Source organism: Hydractinia symbiolongicarpus, chromosome 3 (genome assembly GCF_029227915.1).
Source record: "Hydractinia symbiolongicarpus strain clone_291-10 chromosome 3, HSymV2.1, whole genome shotgun sequence".
Classification (NCBI taxonomy): domain Eukaryota; kingdom Metazoa; phylum Cnidaria; class Hydrozoa; order Anthoathecata; family Hydractiniidae; genus Hydractinia; species Hydractinia symbiolongicarpus.
Genome location: NC_079877.1, coordinates 22,175,139 through 22,187,402, shown reverse-complemented (window position 1 = coordinate 22,187,402; position 12,264 = coordinate 22,175,139). Strand labels below are relative to the sequence as shown.

General features: G+C 33.1%; 2 protein-coding genes across 18 annotated transcripts in view; both read right to left on the bottom strand.

The window, feature by feature from the left end:
* LOC130636211 (uncharacterized) overlaps positions 1–12,264 on the bottom strand; it is a 62,510-nt gene that overhangs the window by 24,337 nt on the left and 25,909 nt on the right. For 11 of the 16 annotated variants that reach the window (XR_008982239.1, XR_008982240.1, XR_008982241.1 and 8 more), the window contains exons 2-5: positions 8,253–8,343; positions 7,826–8,167; positions 5,730–6,020; positions 5,352–5,636 (exon numbers count right to left, since the gene is read on the bottom strand). Coding sequence is in view for 11 of the 16 variants with exons in the window: in XM_057445865.1 (XP_057301848.1) it covers positions 5,352–5,636; positions 5,730–6,020; positions 7,826–8,167; positions 8,253–8,343 (1,009 nt within the window). In the remaining 5 variants the exon portion in view is untranslated. Of the gene's footprint in view, positions 1–5,351; positions 5,637–5,729; positions 6,021–7,825; positions 8,168–8,252; positions 8,344–8,938; positions 9,061–12,264 lie in introns of all 16 variants that reach the window. The other 5 variants (XM_057445857.1, XM_057445859.1, XM_057445860.1 and 2 more) reach the window with 3 other exon arrangements.
* The window catches only part of LOC130636213 (uncharacterized), a 63,001-nt gene that overhangs the window by 27,128 nt on the left and 23,609 nt on the right, over positions 1–12,264 (bottom strand). The window lies entirely within an intron of this gene.

Genomic DNA, 12,264 nt, shown 5'->3' with positions numbered 1-12,264 from the left:
AGTACATTAGATTAGTTGAACAGCCTGTAGAATTATCCACTTGATTAGCACACAATTAAATATCACTATATCATAAAGCTTGAAGCGCCGACCAATATAATGTAAAAAATGTGGTTTTAATGAGCAAGGAGTTAAGGAAACTCCTTGCTCATAAAACTCATTAAAAGAAAGATCCGTTAATGTACACATTTGTTAAGCTATTACTTCTGTTGTGATGTTGAAATGCTGATCAAAAAAATGTATAGGATAATGTGCTTACAACGACCAGTTAAATATTCATTTACCATTTTTTTAATGATGGAACCAGTACGCTTAAAACGGATTGGGTAAAGCAGGTTTGGAACACTTACTAAATTTGGTCCCAGGTGGTCCCTAGTTTCCTACACTAGAGATGACGTCAGCCATTTCCACCTGTTTCCAAGCCATATGGCTTCAAACTTAAAAATGCAATGCATTGGCTTCTTTGACTTTATGACGTGACGTCAGTATAATGCCAAACCAAAGTTGTCAGTGTAGTGGAAGATTCCTCATTTCTTTATTTCGTTGCAATTTCTTTAAATACAAAAAAAAGTCTTTTATCGGGGATGATTTATGCACAAAACAAATATATTATTATGAGAGATTATTATACACTTCCGATATCCTTTCAAGGTTTAAGTTCGATCTTCGTGGGTACTAGTTCAGGCCAAAAGTATGACTTTGATCACAAAAAGTCAGCTCGCAAATATCGCCAGATTGTACAGAAAAAAACCTCTTCGCAGCTGTTGTTTGAGACATGTGCAATTTTTATTTATTTTTCAATTCTCTAGTGCAAAAAGCTAATATTTTTTTCCTGATTGGTTGAGTAAAGCTATTGTTTTCTTAAAAAACAAGAACTTGTCTGGAAATTTATTCCAAATTTACTTAAATAAAATATAATTTTTATTAAAAAAGAACATAAATATTCACAGTTTAATAGTTCTTTTGTTCATACTTAGTCATTGAAGGGTCCTAAGAAAGCCAGTGGTCCCCATCACTTGAGGATGTTTATTTCACAAATAACTTCAGAAAAATTTATAAAACGTTGAAGGTGACTGGCTTTAATTTGATTATTCAAAATAAGGAAATTTATCATGAATTAAATTACACAATCACATAATATTGGAATAACTTTATTCGCTTGTAAAACAAAGATCTTTATGAACCATGACTGAAATTCGACAATAATCTGCCGAATATACAAAATACAATGGTTTATGCTTGGTTTATTGGGTTAGACATTTAGTGGCTTAACTACACTTGTTTACAATGACTCTGTCTTCGGTAAAGGGATCACAAGTTACTTTTACAAGTTGGACTTACTTGTAAGATTTGCATAAGAAATTTTCAATGATATATTCTCTTTTTGTTAAAACTTTGTGTGAGTCCAGATATAGTTCTTCAATTATTTGTTATTCTTGCTGCCTAGACTGCCACTAAAAACTTATTCTTCATTAAAACTTTCGAACTAACTGCAGTCCTTTTTGTAGCATGTGGCCCAGTTACGTAATATGTCAGGTCTGCTTCAATTATTACTGACTGTTATAGCTAAAACAAATGCTTTCTTACAGCAAAATGAAACCAAAGTTCTCTACAAACAATTATTTTAAAAAATTAATTCCTCATCAATGTTCATGTGACCCAGTAACGTATTATGTCAGGTCCGCTTTAATTATTACTGACTGCCATAGCTAAAAAAAATTCCTCATCAATGTTAACCACATAGCTAAGTAATCAAACGAAAAATTAAATACATGTACAAGACACGGTTTGTGAGATTTACTGGTTGTTCACCATGTCACGCATTTGTCTATGATTTTTATTTTTCAAAATAATTAATTTTAAAAGACAAGTTGTGAAATTTATTGATGGTACATGCCACACTGCGCTGCATATAATTGCTCAGTTAAGTATGAAAAAAAAAATCAATATTTTATGATGACTTATTACAGAGCACTAGTTGCTAACCCGTATGGAAAGTTCAGGAGATTTTTTCCATCATAGCTATTTGCAATTACTATCTATAGGTCCTTTCGTTGTGTAAAGCTTAGCCTTACAAACCATATATCTGGTCACGCGCCTTGAAAAGCTGAATTTGATTTCAGAACATTTTTAATTTGTCCCATGTCTGGTTATATAACTTACATGGGTACACACTGTTGTCACAGTACTTTAAGGGAAAAATCTTCATAGAAAAAACTTCGGTGGTATCAAAACAACTGCAGTCTTTTGAGGAATTTTTAAGTTAGGCAACTTATACATGTTTCACCAAACACTTTCGCCAAAAATGCAGTTAAAGTTCTCCAAGTTTTCTCTTTTCCTTTGTCAATAAGGGTCAGATTTGTGGCATGGTTCAAAACCGTCTTCCTTCTTTTGTTTGAGTATCAGTAATACACCAGCCGAGCATAATAGAGGGCAGCATTAAGTGCAGTTGACATTAATGTTCCATGCTATTAAAAGCTCTTATTACGACAGTGCAGTGCAGTTGAGAAGCAAAGGGCCTAGGGGCTTGGTTGGCATACTCAAAATTTGAAACTGCTATATCGCATCTTTGTATCTAAATAATGTTACAACAAAACATGCAGCATTGATGTTTGTGCCACATACACGCTTTAGTATTTAAGATTTGGCAAAATATGAGGTTGAAGTATTCTTAATGTATTCTTATTTTTCAGAGTAAAGTTTCTGTAACATGTATGCACAAGAACAACTATTTTGCGTCAGCTGAATATGTTTCTTTTGAATGAGATGTTCACACATATTTTTTAGTATACTGTTACGCATTTACAGCATGTTTATGTTTTTCTTCCCAGAGATATTAATCAAACCAAATATAACAGCTTAAAGATTTGTCTCATTTTGATTTCCCTAATTTTTTGGTTAACTAACAATTTTATTTTGAGCAAACTCACCCTGGAAATATTCTTACAAATTAGGCAATTTTCACCCTGATATTCTTATAATTCTTATAAAAAAAGGAAGCGTGTATTGGAAAAATATCATATGAAATGAAAGTAAATAATTTGAGCGGAGCCGTAAATCTTAGGTAAAAAGGTGTCAATTGCCACAAAAAAGATTAAATCTAGTGTGAAGATCTATAACAAATAAGGTTGAAGCTGTGGTCAAGCGGGAAGAAAAATAAATATTTAAAAAAATATCTGCACCTACATGAATTACATGAACAAAACGTTAAACTGTTATTAAAAATTACAGTGTTTCAGGTAAGTCCATCTTGTCAATGTACCTCTGGATCCCTTTAATTCTCGCAAACTCTTATTCACTCTGGCATTTCTTTTGTGGGATTTCTTTTATAATACTTTAATCTTTATTTTAACAATCTGTTAATCAACTCTTCGAAGTGATTCAAAATCATGTTTTTTATCATTGATAACATTTTATCGTAACTTTATATACTATTTGAAGACCTCCTTGAATATATAAAATCAACAGCTATGTCTATTGTGAAAGTTAATTTTCTAAACAATCATTGAAATGGCGATTTAAAAAAAATTTTCTTGCAAAAGATTTTAAAAGGGGCCTTCGTGAAAGTTATTTCCCTTGATTTTAGGACTTTTCTGACTTGCAAAGGTTTCTTATTTTAAGTAGCTGAAAACGTCTTTATTTAATGACTTTCTGTAAAACTGAAACACTTTCATTGGCCTTCCATTTCGAATGAGGTAGTTGGTCGTATGACATTTGTCTCCCCTCTAACTGATCCTACTTCAGTACATCAAGGTAGATATTGTGCTCATGGCCTTTCTTAGAAACCCTTGTTTCAGACACAGTAACCTGTGTACAAAAGCAGTGTCTTTGCAAACATTCACCAAGAACCTTTTTGCTTGCTTTTGTGCTAATATTTATTTTATTTCTTTCAATAGATATTTAAAGGGATTCCTGCCTCAAAAATGATTTTTTTATGTTGTGGAGAATAAAAAGTTGTTGATCAAGTTTTTTAGAATATTTAAAAAATCCTTTTTTTCTTATTCTAAAGGAAATCACACTTTTCTCACTGACTTTAACATATAACCACACAAACGTCAATGAATTAACCAACATATAAAAACAGTACAAACATTTCGAAATTAGGACACCATCTTGAATTTATTATCATGGTGGAACAAGTTCTTGGTAACAAAACATATAGAAACATGCTCGTATTACTAGCACAAGACAACAGTCTTTTTAATTCACGTTGGCACACGGTAAATACCCAGGTTTAATGCCAAGGTGATTTAAAAAAAATTCATGTTGGCAAAATTTTGCCCCAATATAATTAAAGTAGTTTAAATGTGAACATTGGCTTGCAAGAAAAGCTTGAATTTAAAAGACAGTTTACCAAAGTCACACACCAAAATAAAAGTTTATGTAACTGTTTTTGCTTACTTGAAATTCTGGATTGTTAAGGCGAATGATAAAAACAAAATTCATGTCGACATTTTTTTGCCCACGTAAAATAGGTAAATGTCGAGGCGAAACAGGGAAAAAATTTCTCACATGAAAAAATTGAATTAGAGACAACCTATCAGCATAAAATTTCAGCGTTCAAACATGATCGTGTTCGGAATACATCTGGCGTATTGTGAAACTTGTAGGTGCTTATTATTTCATTTCTCTTACCAACAACAAATTGCAACAGATGGAACAAATTATGCTGTTGCAAAGATGATAATTGATAGCAGAGAAGTACTAAACACTTAACACTTTATTTTTAAGTAGTATTTTGGAGGTAGAATTTATTTCCACGAGTACGCCAAAATTCGCAAAAATATTTGATACTAAAGTAATTCTACCACATAATATACTTTTTAATCTTACATTACAATATTTTTGGCCCTAATATCTTAACTGACCTAACTTTCGTATCATTTGATACGGCTGTGACTCGTACTGATATAGTATTAGATACAACATTCTCATTACATGAAGATGCTTGTAGTTCTTTGTTATAAAACACTTTCGAATGAATTGTTACATTGTTGCTGTCTAAAAAATGCACTTTGTATGATACATCACAGTCACCAGTGTTTGGAGCACTCCAGTTTGTATCTATACAACTACCTATCTTTCTCATCATGCTGTTTATTTGAATAGGAGACACTAAAATGTACAGTTTAATTTTCATGTCAATAGTTTTAAAATCAAATTTCATGAATTCTTCAGAAATGGTTAAGCCCCAACAACGAATTCTTAAGAATGTATGTCCTTAACCATATAATGAAGGTACATCTGAACCAATAACATAGGATAAAATATAATTGATGTATAGATTGATAAAGTAAGTATATTTGTTAATATATACAAATACAAAACTCTTTGCAGTAAAAGAAACTTACATTTGTATTTTAGCACAATTCTACTGATTCTTTCACCTTTATTGTTTTTAGCAGTAACAATAAGTTTTTTTCCACATCTATTTGGTATAAGGTACGGTGTTAAATTTACAGTGTATTTGTATTTCTCTTTTTCTGCAAGTAGGACGGTAGCAACAGATTGACCACCAAAATCCATAGAGACAGTGGGCATAGGATTACCACATACATGTGTAGTAAACACAGCAGAGGCAACTTCTGCGAATTCAATTACTTCTATCACAGCAGTGTCACAGAATGTTGGAGAATCTTTAAAATTTATAATACCGATTAAAATTTAAGAAAATCTATATCTAGTTTGAGCACAATGAATAATTTTTAATACTTTTAGTCTATACTTACACGTAACATTTAGCTTTGTACTTCCAACAACTTCGTTATCATTATAACCAACTGCTTTATAACTGAGAACTTTTCCATTCATTTCTCTCGTAATCATTGGTATAGTAAGAATGTATTTGTATTTTCTCTTTTTTTCATCAATTGTTTCTACCCTTACATTCTTGTTTCCAGCAAATTCCCAAGTAACTTGTGGTTTTGGATGTCCTTGTAAAATGATAGGTACCTTGTAATTTGTTGTATTTTCCTCTACAGTATAGGTTGATGATAAGTTTGATATTATACTTGGACCACCTAGGGTAAGGCAAGGAGTATGTTAAATATCCTAAATAACCAGAGTGTAAAAAAAAATAGGTATTAAAGAATGGATTTGTAGTTTCGAGTTAATAGGTTAGCGGCATATATACTTCTGAGCACATAATCATTAAATTGTATTCTAAAGAAAATCACACATTTTTTACACCGAGTTTTATATTTAAGCACACACACATCAATTTACTAAATAGATCCCTCTACACAAACACTAACCTTTTAAAACAATGTAAAGTACAATAAAATAGTACAAACATTTCGGAATTAGGACGCCATCTTGAATTTATTATCATGGTGGAGCAAATATTTATCACCCAATTTGGCACGTTTTTGTTTACTTTTGAGCATCACTATTATATCCTAGCCAACGAGACCTTCTATGGTGTTATAATTCGCAAACTTTGCAGCAAAACAAGATTTTAGAAACTTAAAAGGGAAGTTAACCCAAAAACTATTTTTTGATAATTGATACAACTAGTCCAAAAAATTATGAAAATATATAACTTATTTCCTGAATGTTGTGTTTTCTTTGTCAACTAGCTGCTGTTTTGCATCGAAAAATTGTCTTTCTTCACGGAAAGGTTTTTATAACGATGGTCTGGGACCGAACAACAATGATGATGTAATTGCATTCAGAAACAAAATTTCAAAGCAAGCATATAGGTAAAAGGCATAGACTGGAATAAGGTTCTGCCTGTCATATTTATTATTTGTTCCAAATATCATACGCGGTTTTAAATGTTATAAATCATACCTGGCATATATACTCATTTAGTGTACATTTTTTCCTATTTTCAGAATTATAGGAGTAGCTATAACCTTTTTTTCAGGATATCATTTTTTGAATTTGTTTAGGCATATTCAGCATGTTTCTTAAAAAATGATGCAAAGAACAAAGAGAAGTTTGAAAACCAACTGTTCGATTGTGTTTTGTACACATATTGGAAGAAAAGCTAAGTAAGATGATTGGGTCATATTAAGTGTCAATCAAACATAACAAAAATTGGACTACATACACAACACATGAAAAATGAAGTACCTCACTTTATATAATATCTTATTAACTTAATAAAAGGACAGAGAAGTTTATAAATGCACCCAGAACAATCATCGAATATAGATTTATGAGGAAGGTGTAGACTTTGTGTTTATTCAGACTGAACGGCTTTTTGTTTTCGGAAACAACATTCTTTCTAACACATTGACATGGTAACCCGCATTCGATTACTTCAAGGGGTTGAGATTTTGACCAGAATTGTAGAAGAAAAGTTTTTTGGGTTTTCTTGTTAGAAGTATTAAATGGAACTGAAATTCGGAACTTGTTGTCTGTTCTATGAAATATCAAAAAAAAAAATTGTTTTAACTTCCCCTTTAAAATACAATGCCTGCACACTAATAAGCGAAACATCCCAAGGTAAATTGAAACTTTCTCAAAATAATCTCTAAATTTTAGCACTTTCTATAGCTTTTGCTATGATATCAGAGTTTTCAACTTAGATGCAAAAGCTACATTCTTCTCATTAAACCATTTTGTGAGATTAATGCTATACAGTACATGAAAGTAATTCATTAAGTTCCAGGCTGATCCAAGAAATCCATTCTTAAACACATTCATATCAAAAAGCGCGATTGTTCTGTTTCTTGTTAGGTGCATTGAAGTGGAAGTGTGTGTGTGACCATACATTCCACATTGTATGGAAATTTTCACTTTTACTCAGTCAGACTTTTATAACCATAAAAGTAAATAACAAGTGTTATAACCTGCAAAGTAATACCATAAATCTTACCATAAATAATCAACTTTGTAGTGCTATTCATTTTAAGTTTTAAGTCAAAAAAATTGATTTTTGCAAAGAATAATCCAGTATCGTTATATTTTAGATTATCTATATGCAGACTGTAATTCTTTTGATTTTGTAACGATAAAGATGCACGCAGTCGATTACCAAATGGTTTGGAAGAAGTTTCCGCTAACACTGACTTAGTACCACTAGCAATCAGGGAGTCATTATAATAAATTTCAAAAATAAAAATAACATTATCAGCAGCATCAGTAACGTATGTAATGGTAACAGATCTATTAACAACTTCTTCTATTATAGCAGGAGAGGTGAGAGATAAACTGGACACTAGAATATATAGAAATCAGTTAAAAACTATAAGTTTTTCCCAAATAGTTATAAATGGAAAATCTGTATTGGCTTCAACACTTACCATAATTTATGTAACAGCTTAAAAACAGTATTGCGATGTTCAGCATATTCCCCTCATTTGGTATTAACAAGTTCATTCTATTAGTTAAGGTCTAAAAACGTAAAACAAGATCATGTAAAGAAAGTTAGCATATATATTCTGATAAAACTAGTACTTCAAACATTTACATTATAAGAATTATAAAAAATATTACTGTTCATGAAATTATTAATCTGAAATTAACGACTAAAAAAATGCCAGGACAGTAAATTAAAACAGTTTTTAGTTTGTCATAAAATTAATGACATGCAAAAATTGCAGTAGTAACATTGTAAATTTTAAAATCAAAAAACTTTTTTTGGCCTTAAGGTTACTGTAAAAGAAAAAACTCCCTTGATGAGTAGTCTCAGAAAAACCCTTATAATTTATCAATGCTTTTAAATTTTTTTGTTATGTTTTTTTGTTTCTGAATGCTTGATGAAAGACTTTTTTGATGGTGCTATTTCCGTGAGATGGTAATTTTCCAAAAAGAAAATACAATGAAATAAACACACACCAAAGGTAAAGGAACTGGACCCTACCCAGGTCTTGATTATTAATGGTTGCATATAAGAACCCAACATCCCACACTGCACAAGTTCTTCAGATGTACCTTACAGGTAACAGTTACCCACCCTCCCACCCTTTTATAGACTGATTTTCTTTACCTATTTCTTTTTTATTTTATGTCATCAACACGCCTACTAATGGTGGATGAGATACCAATTCAATCATCGTGTTGCAATGGACTCGAGTCGAAATGGAAATATCATTAACGTCTCCAATGCAACTAAAGACAACCACATCACAAATGTTATGTGAGCATGCAGCACAACATAACCAGACAAATTGCTTCTGCCTGTTTCCCTGACATTTCTTTTGGCTCATGTTATGTCAGGGTTTTAGTCCAGAGGTAGAAACAACAAGTAGGGAGCCTCTAATTTAATTGGTGGGTGTGTTGGGCCTCCTTCGTCAGCCGTTTAGGCAAGTAATGTGTTGATAAAAGTCATTGTAGAATAAGAACACAAGTAATTAGCATGTGCCTGACGCTCAGGACATGTCGATGCGCCTGACGCCCAGGGCATCTCTAGTGTAGTCATCATGTGAATAAGAAACATGCGCCTGACGCTCAGGGCATGATGAAGCCCCTGACGCTCAGGGCATCTCTCATACACCTGACGCTCAGGGTATGAATAAAAACACCAGTAATTAGCATGTGCCTGACGCTCAGGACATGTCGATGCACCTGACGCTCAGGGCATCTCTAGTGTAGTCATTATGTGTATAGGAAACATGCGCCTTACGCTCAGGGCATGTTGAAGCCCCTGACGCTCAGGGCATCTCTCATACACCTAATGCTCAGGGTATGGAAGAGAACACCATAATTAGCATGTGCCTGACGCTCAGGACATGTCGATGCATCTGACGCTCAGTGCATCTCATCTGTCTCATGCACCTGACGCTCAGGGCATGAAACGCCTATAACGCAAAACCTGACGCTCAGGTTATGCATTATATATTTGTGCATATGACGGAGCACGAAGGAGGCACCTTCATTCCTACCCATTCCCCAAAAATGTCTACGCATACTGAATGTGTTGTTTCTACTAATTCCAACAGAAATACATTGTTTCTATCAATTTGTGTTATTATTCTGGAACCCAAAGCAATTAAATGCATATTTTTTTCTTTCTGTCGTCATAATTCGCTAATGAGTAATTTATACAAAAAAATCCTGGAACCTTTTGTCCATAATTTATTCAGCTTTCATTACTGAAAATTTCGATGAGCCAATAGGAAGCTTTCGGAAAAAGAGACCACAAACGTAAAGGCGTGTATGCGAAAATTTACTAACAAGATATTTGTTTTTAAATATTTTCATAGGTGTTATAAAAATGTGTGAACTGAGTATGCAGAAAGATGATAGAAGTGCGAACTTTTTCTTTTTGCTGAATATGCGTGCACGCGCTCAGAATCATTAATAGACAGAAGTCAGGTTTATAAGACACTTTGATTATTTTTTTTAATTCGATAGTGAAAGTAAACTATCTAAAAAATATTATTATGCATACTTTTATACGGGAGTTCCATATTATGCATAATGTTTACAAAAAATATGCCTAACTCATTTTGCACATATTTTTTCAGGTGTGAAGGATATAACAGCTCTAAAAGGCTTTTTCCAGAAAAAAAGGATGTTCCAGATATTTTCATAAACTATAAAATATGTCATTGGAAAGAGAATTTTTTTCTATATGTCATGAATTTTTTGCAAAAAACCTAAAAAAAAAAAATTGTTTCCCTTACAGTAACCTTAATGAAGGAATTTTCTTAAAGTTTAAATAATGCTTGTTTTTTAAATTCCAAAATTTTAAAAACCAATATATACATTAAGTTGTTTATAAGAACAGCGAGGCTGGGAATGGCTAAAAATAAGAACAGAACAAAGATAAGGCTGAGATTTTAATAATATTCTATTCATTGCATAAAAAAAGGTTCAAAGTAAAGAACAATTTCAGGCTGAAAATGTAAAAAAATAAGATTATACCTTAACTCATTCGCTACGGCAAGCCGCTCACAGTGGCTCGGAGATTTTCTGTAGCGTATGGCAAGCCGCTGAAAGCGGCTTGTCAATCACATGTAATTTATTCTAAATATGCATAACCTATGCATATAATTATCGTTGTAATCAACAGCTAATATATTTAGTTTCAATTTTATAATTATACATAAGAAGTGCAGTAGGATTGGTGGAAGGTTAAGAGCTGACATTCAGTTTGTATGCAAGCGTTGCAAAGGTGAGATTATAGAGATTGAAGTATTTCCAGCTTTAATGATGTAAAACAGTGGCTCGTTAGAGATAGTTGAGAACTTCTGTTACTTAGGTGATATGTTGGGCAGTGAGGGGGTGGTGGAAGAAGTGTTACTTGCATGATAGGTTCTGTTTGGAAAAAGTTCAGAGAGTTACTTCCTTTGTCGACTAGCAGAGTCTTGTCAATTGAGGTAAAAGGTAGGTTGTATGAGGCCTGTGTAAGAAGTGTTATGTTGTACGGTAGTGAGACATGGGCAGTGAAGCAGGAAGATCTTGACCGTTTAGAAAGGAATATGAGAATGGTTAGGTGGATGTGCAACGCCAGTCTGAGAGACAGAAAGAGTTCAGATGAGCTAAGAAGCAGGCTAAGTCTCCGTAGAATTAAAGATGTTATCCAGATAAGAAGATTGAATTGGCTGGGGCACTTGGAAAGAATGGAGGAGGATAATTGGGTAAGAAAGTGTAAAGACTTGATAGTTCCTGGGGCAAAGCCTAGAGGCAGACCGAGAAAGACTTGGCATGAGTTTATAAGGACAGACTTGACACAGAGGAAGTTGAGTTTAGATCTAACACAGTCTAGATCAGATTGGAAGAGGGTCATTAATATACCACATCCAACCAATGCTAACATGGAAAACGGACGTTAGGCCGAGAATGATATGATGATGAATTTCCCGTTTCAATTTAGTTATATCTCCGTCATATACAGCCACAAGTTTAGATTTAAAAAAAAATAATGGCAAGTCGAAAAGTGTATACACCTGAAGAGGCTGCCAATATAATCAACAACTTGATCAATGAAAGTGATAGTGACACTGACACTGATGCTAACAACGATACATATCTTTCAGAAAGTGACTCTGAATATTTGCTAACTGAAGGTGAAGAAGATATAGATGTAAACGAAAGTGATTCTGATGTTGACCACGAGCCTCCTATAGCTACAGCAGGAGCAGCCAACACCAGCTAAAAAGGAAAGTCGTCACCAGAAAGAAAAAGGCTCTTCCCTCACAACCTTCTGAGGATTAGTTTTTACTGGGGATGATGATGATGATCATAGAACACACAACTTCCGGTTTATACCAAGTAAAACTCCAGGAGTTAAAGGTAACTTTGAAGAGAAAAACACTCCAATTGATTACTTTTTTGAATTATTTCCTCTTGAAGGTCAAATAAACTTAG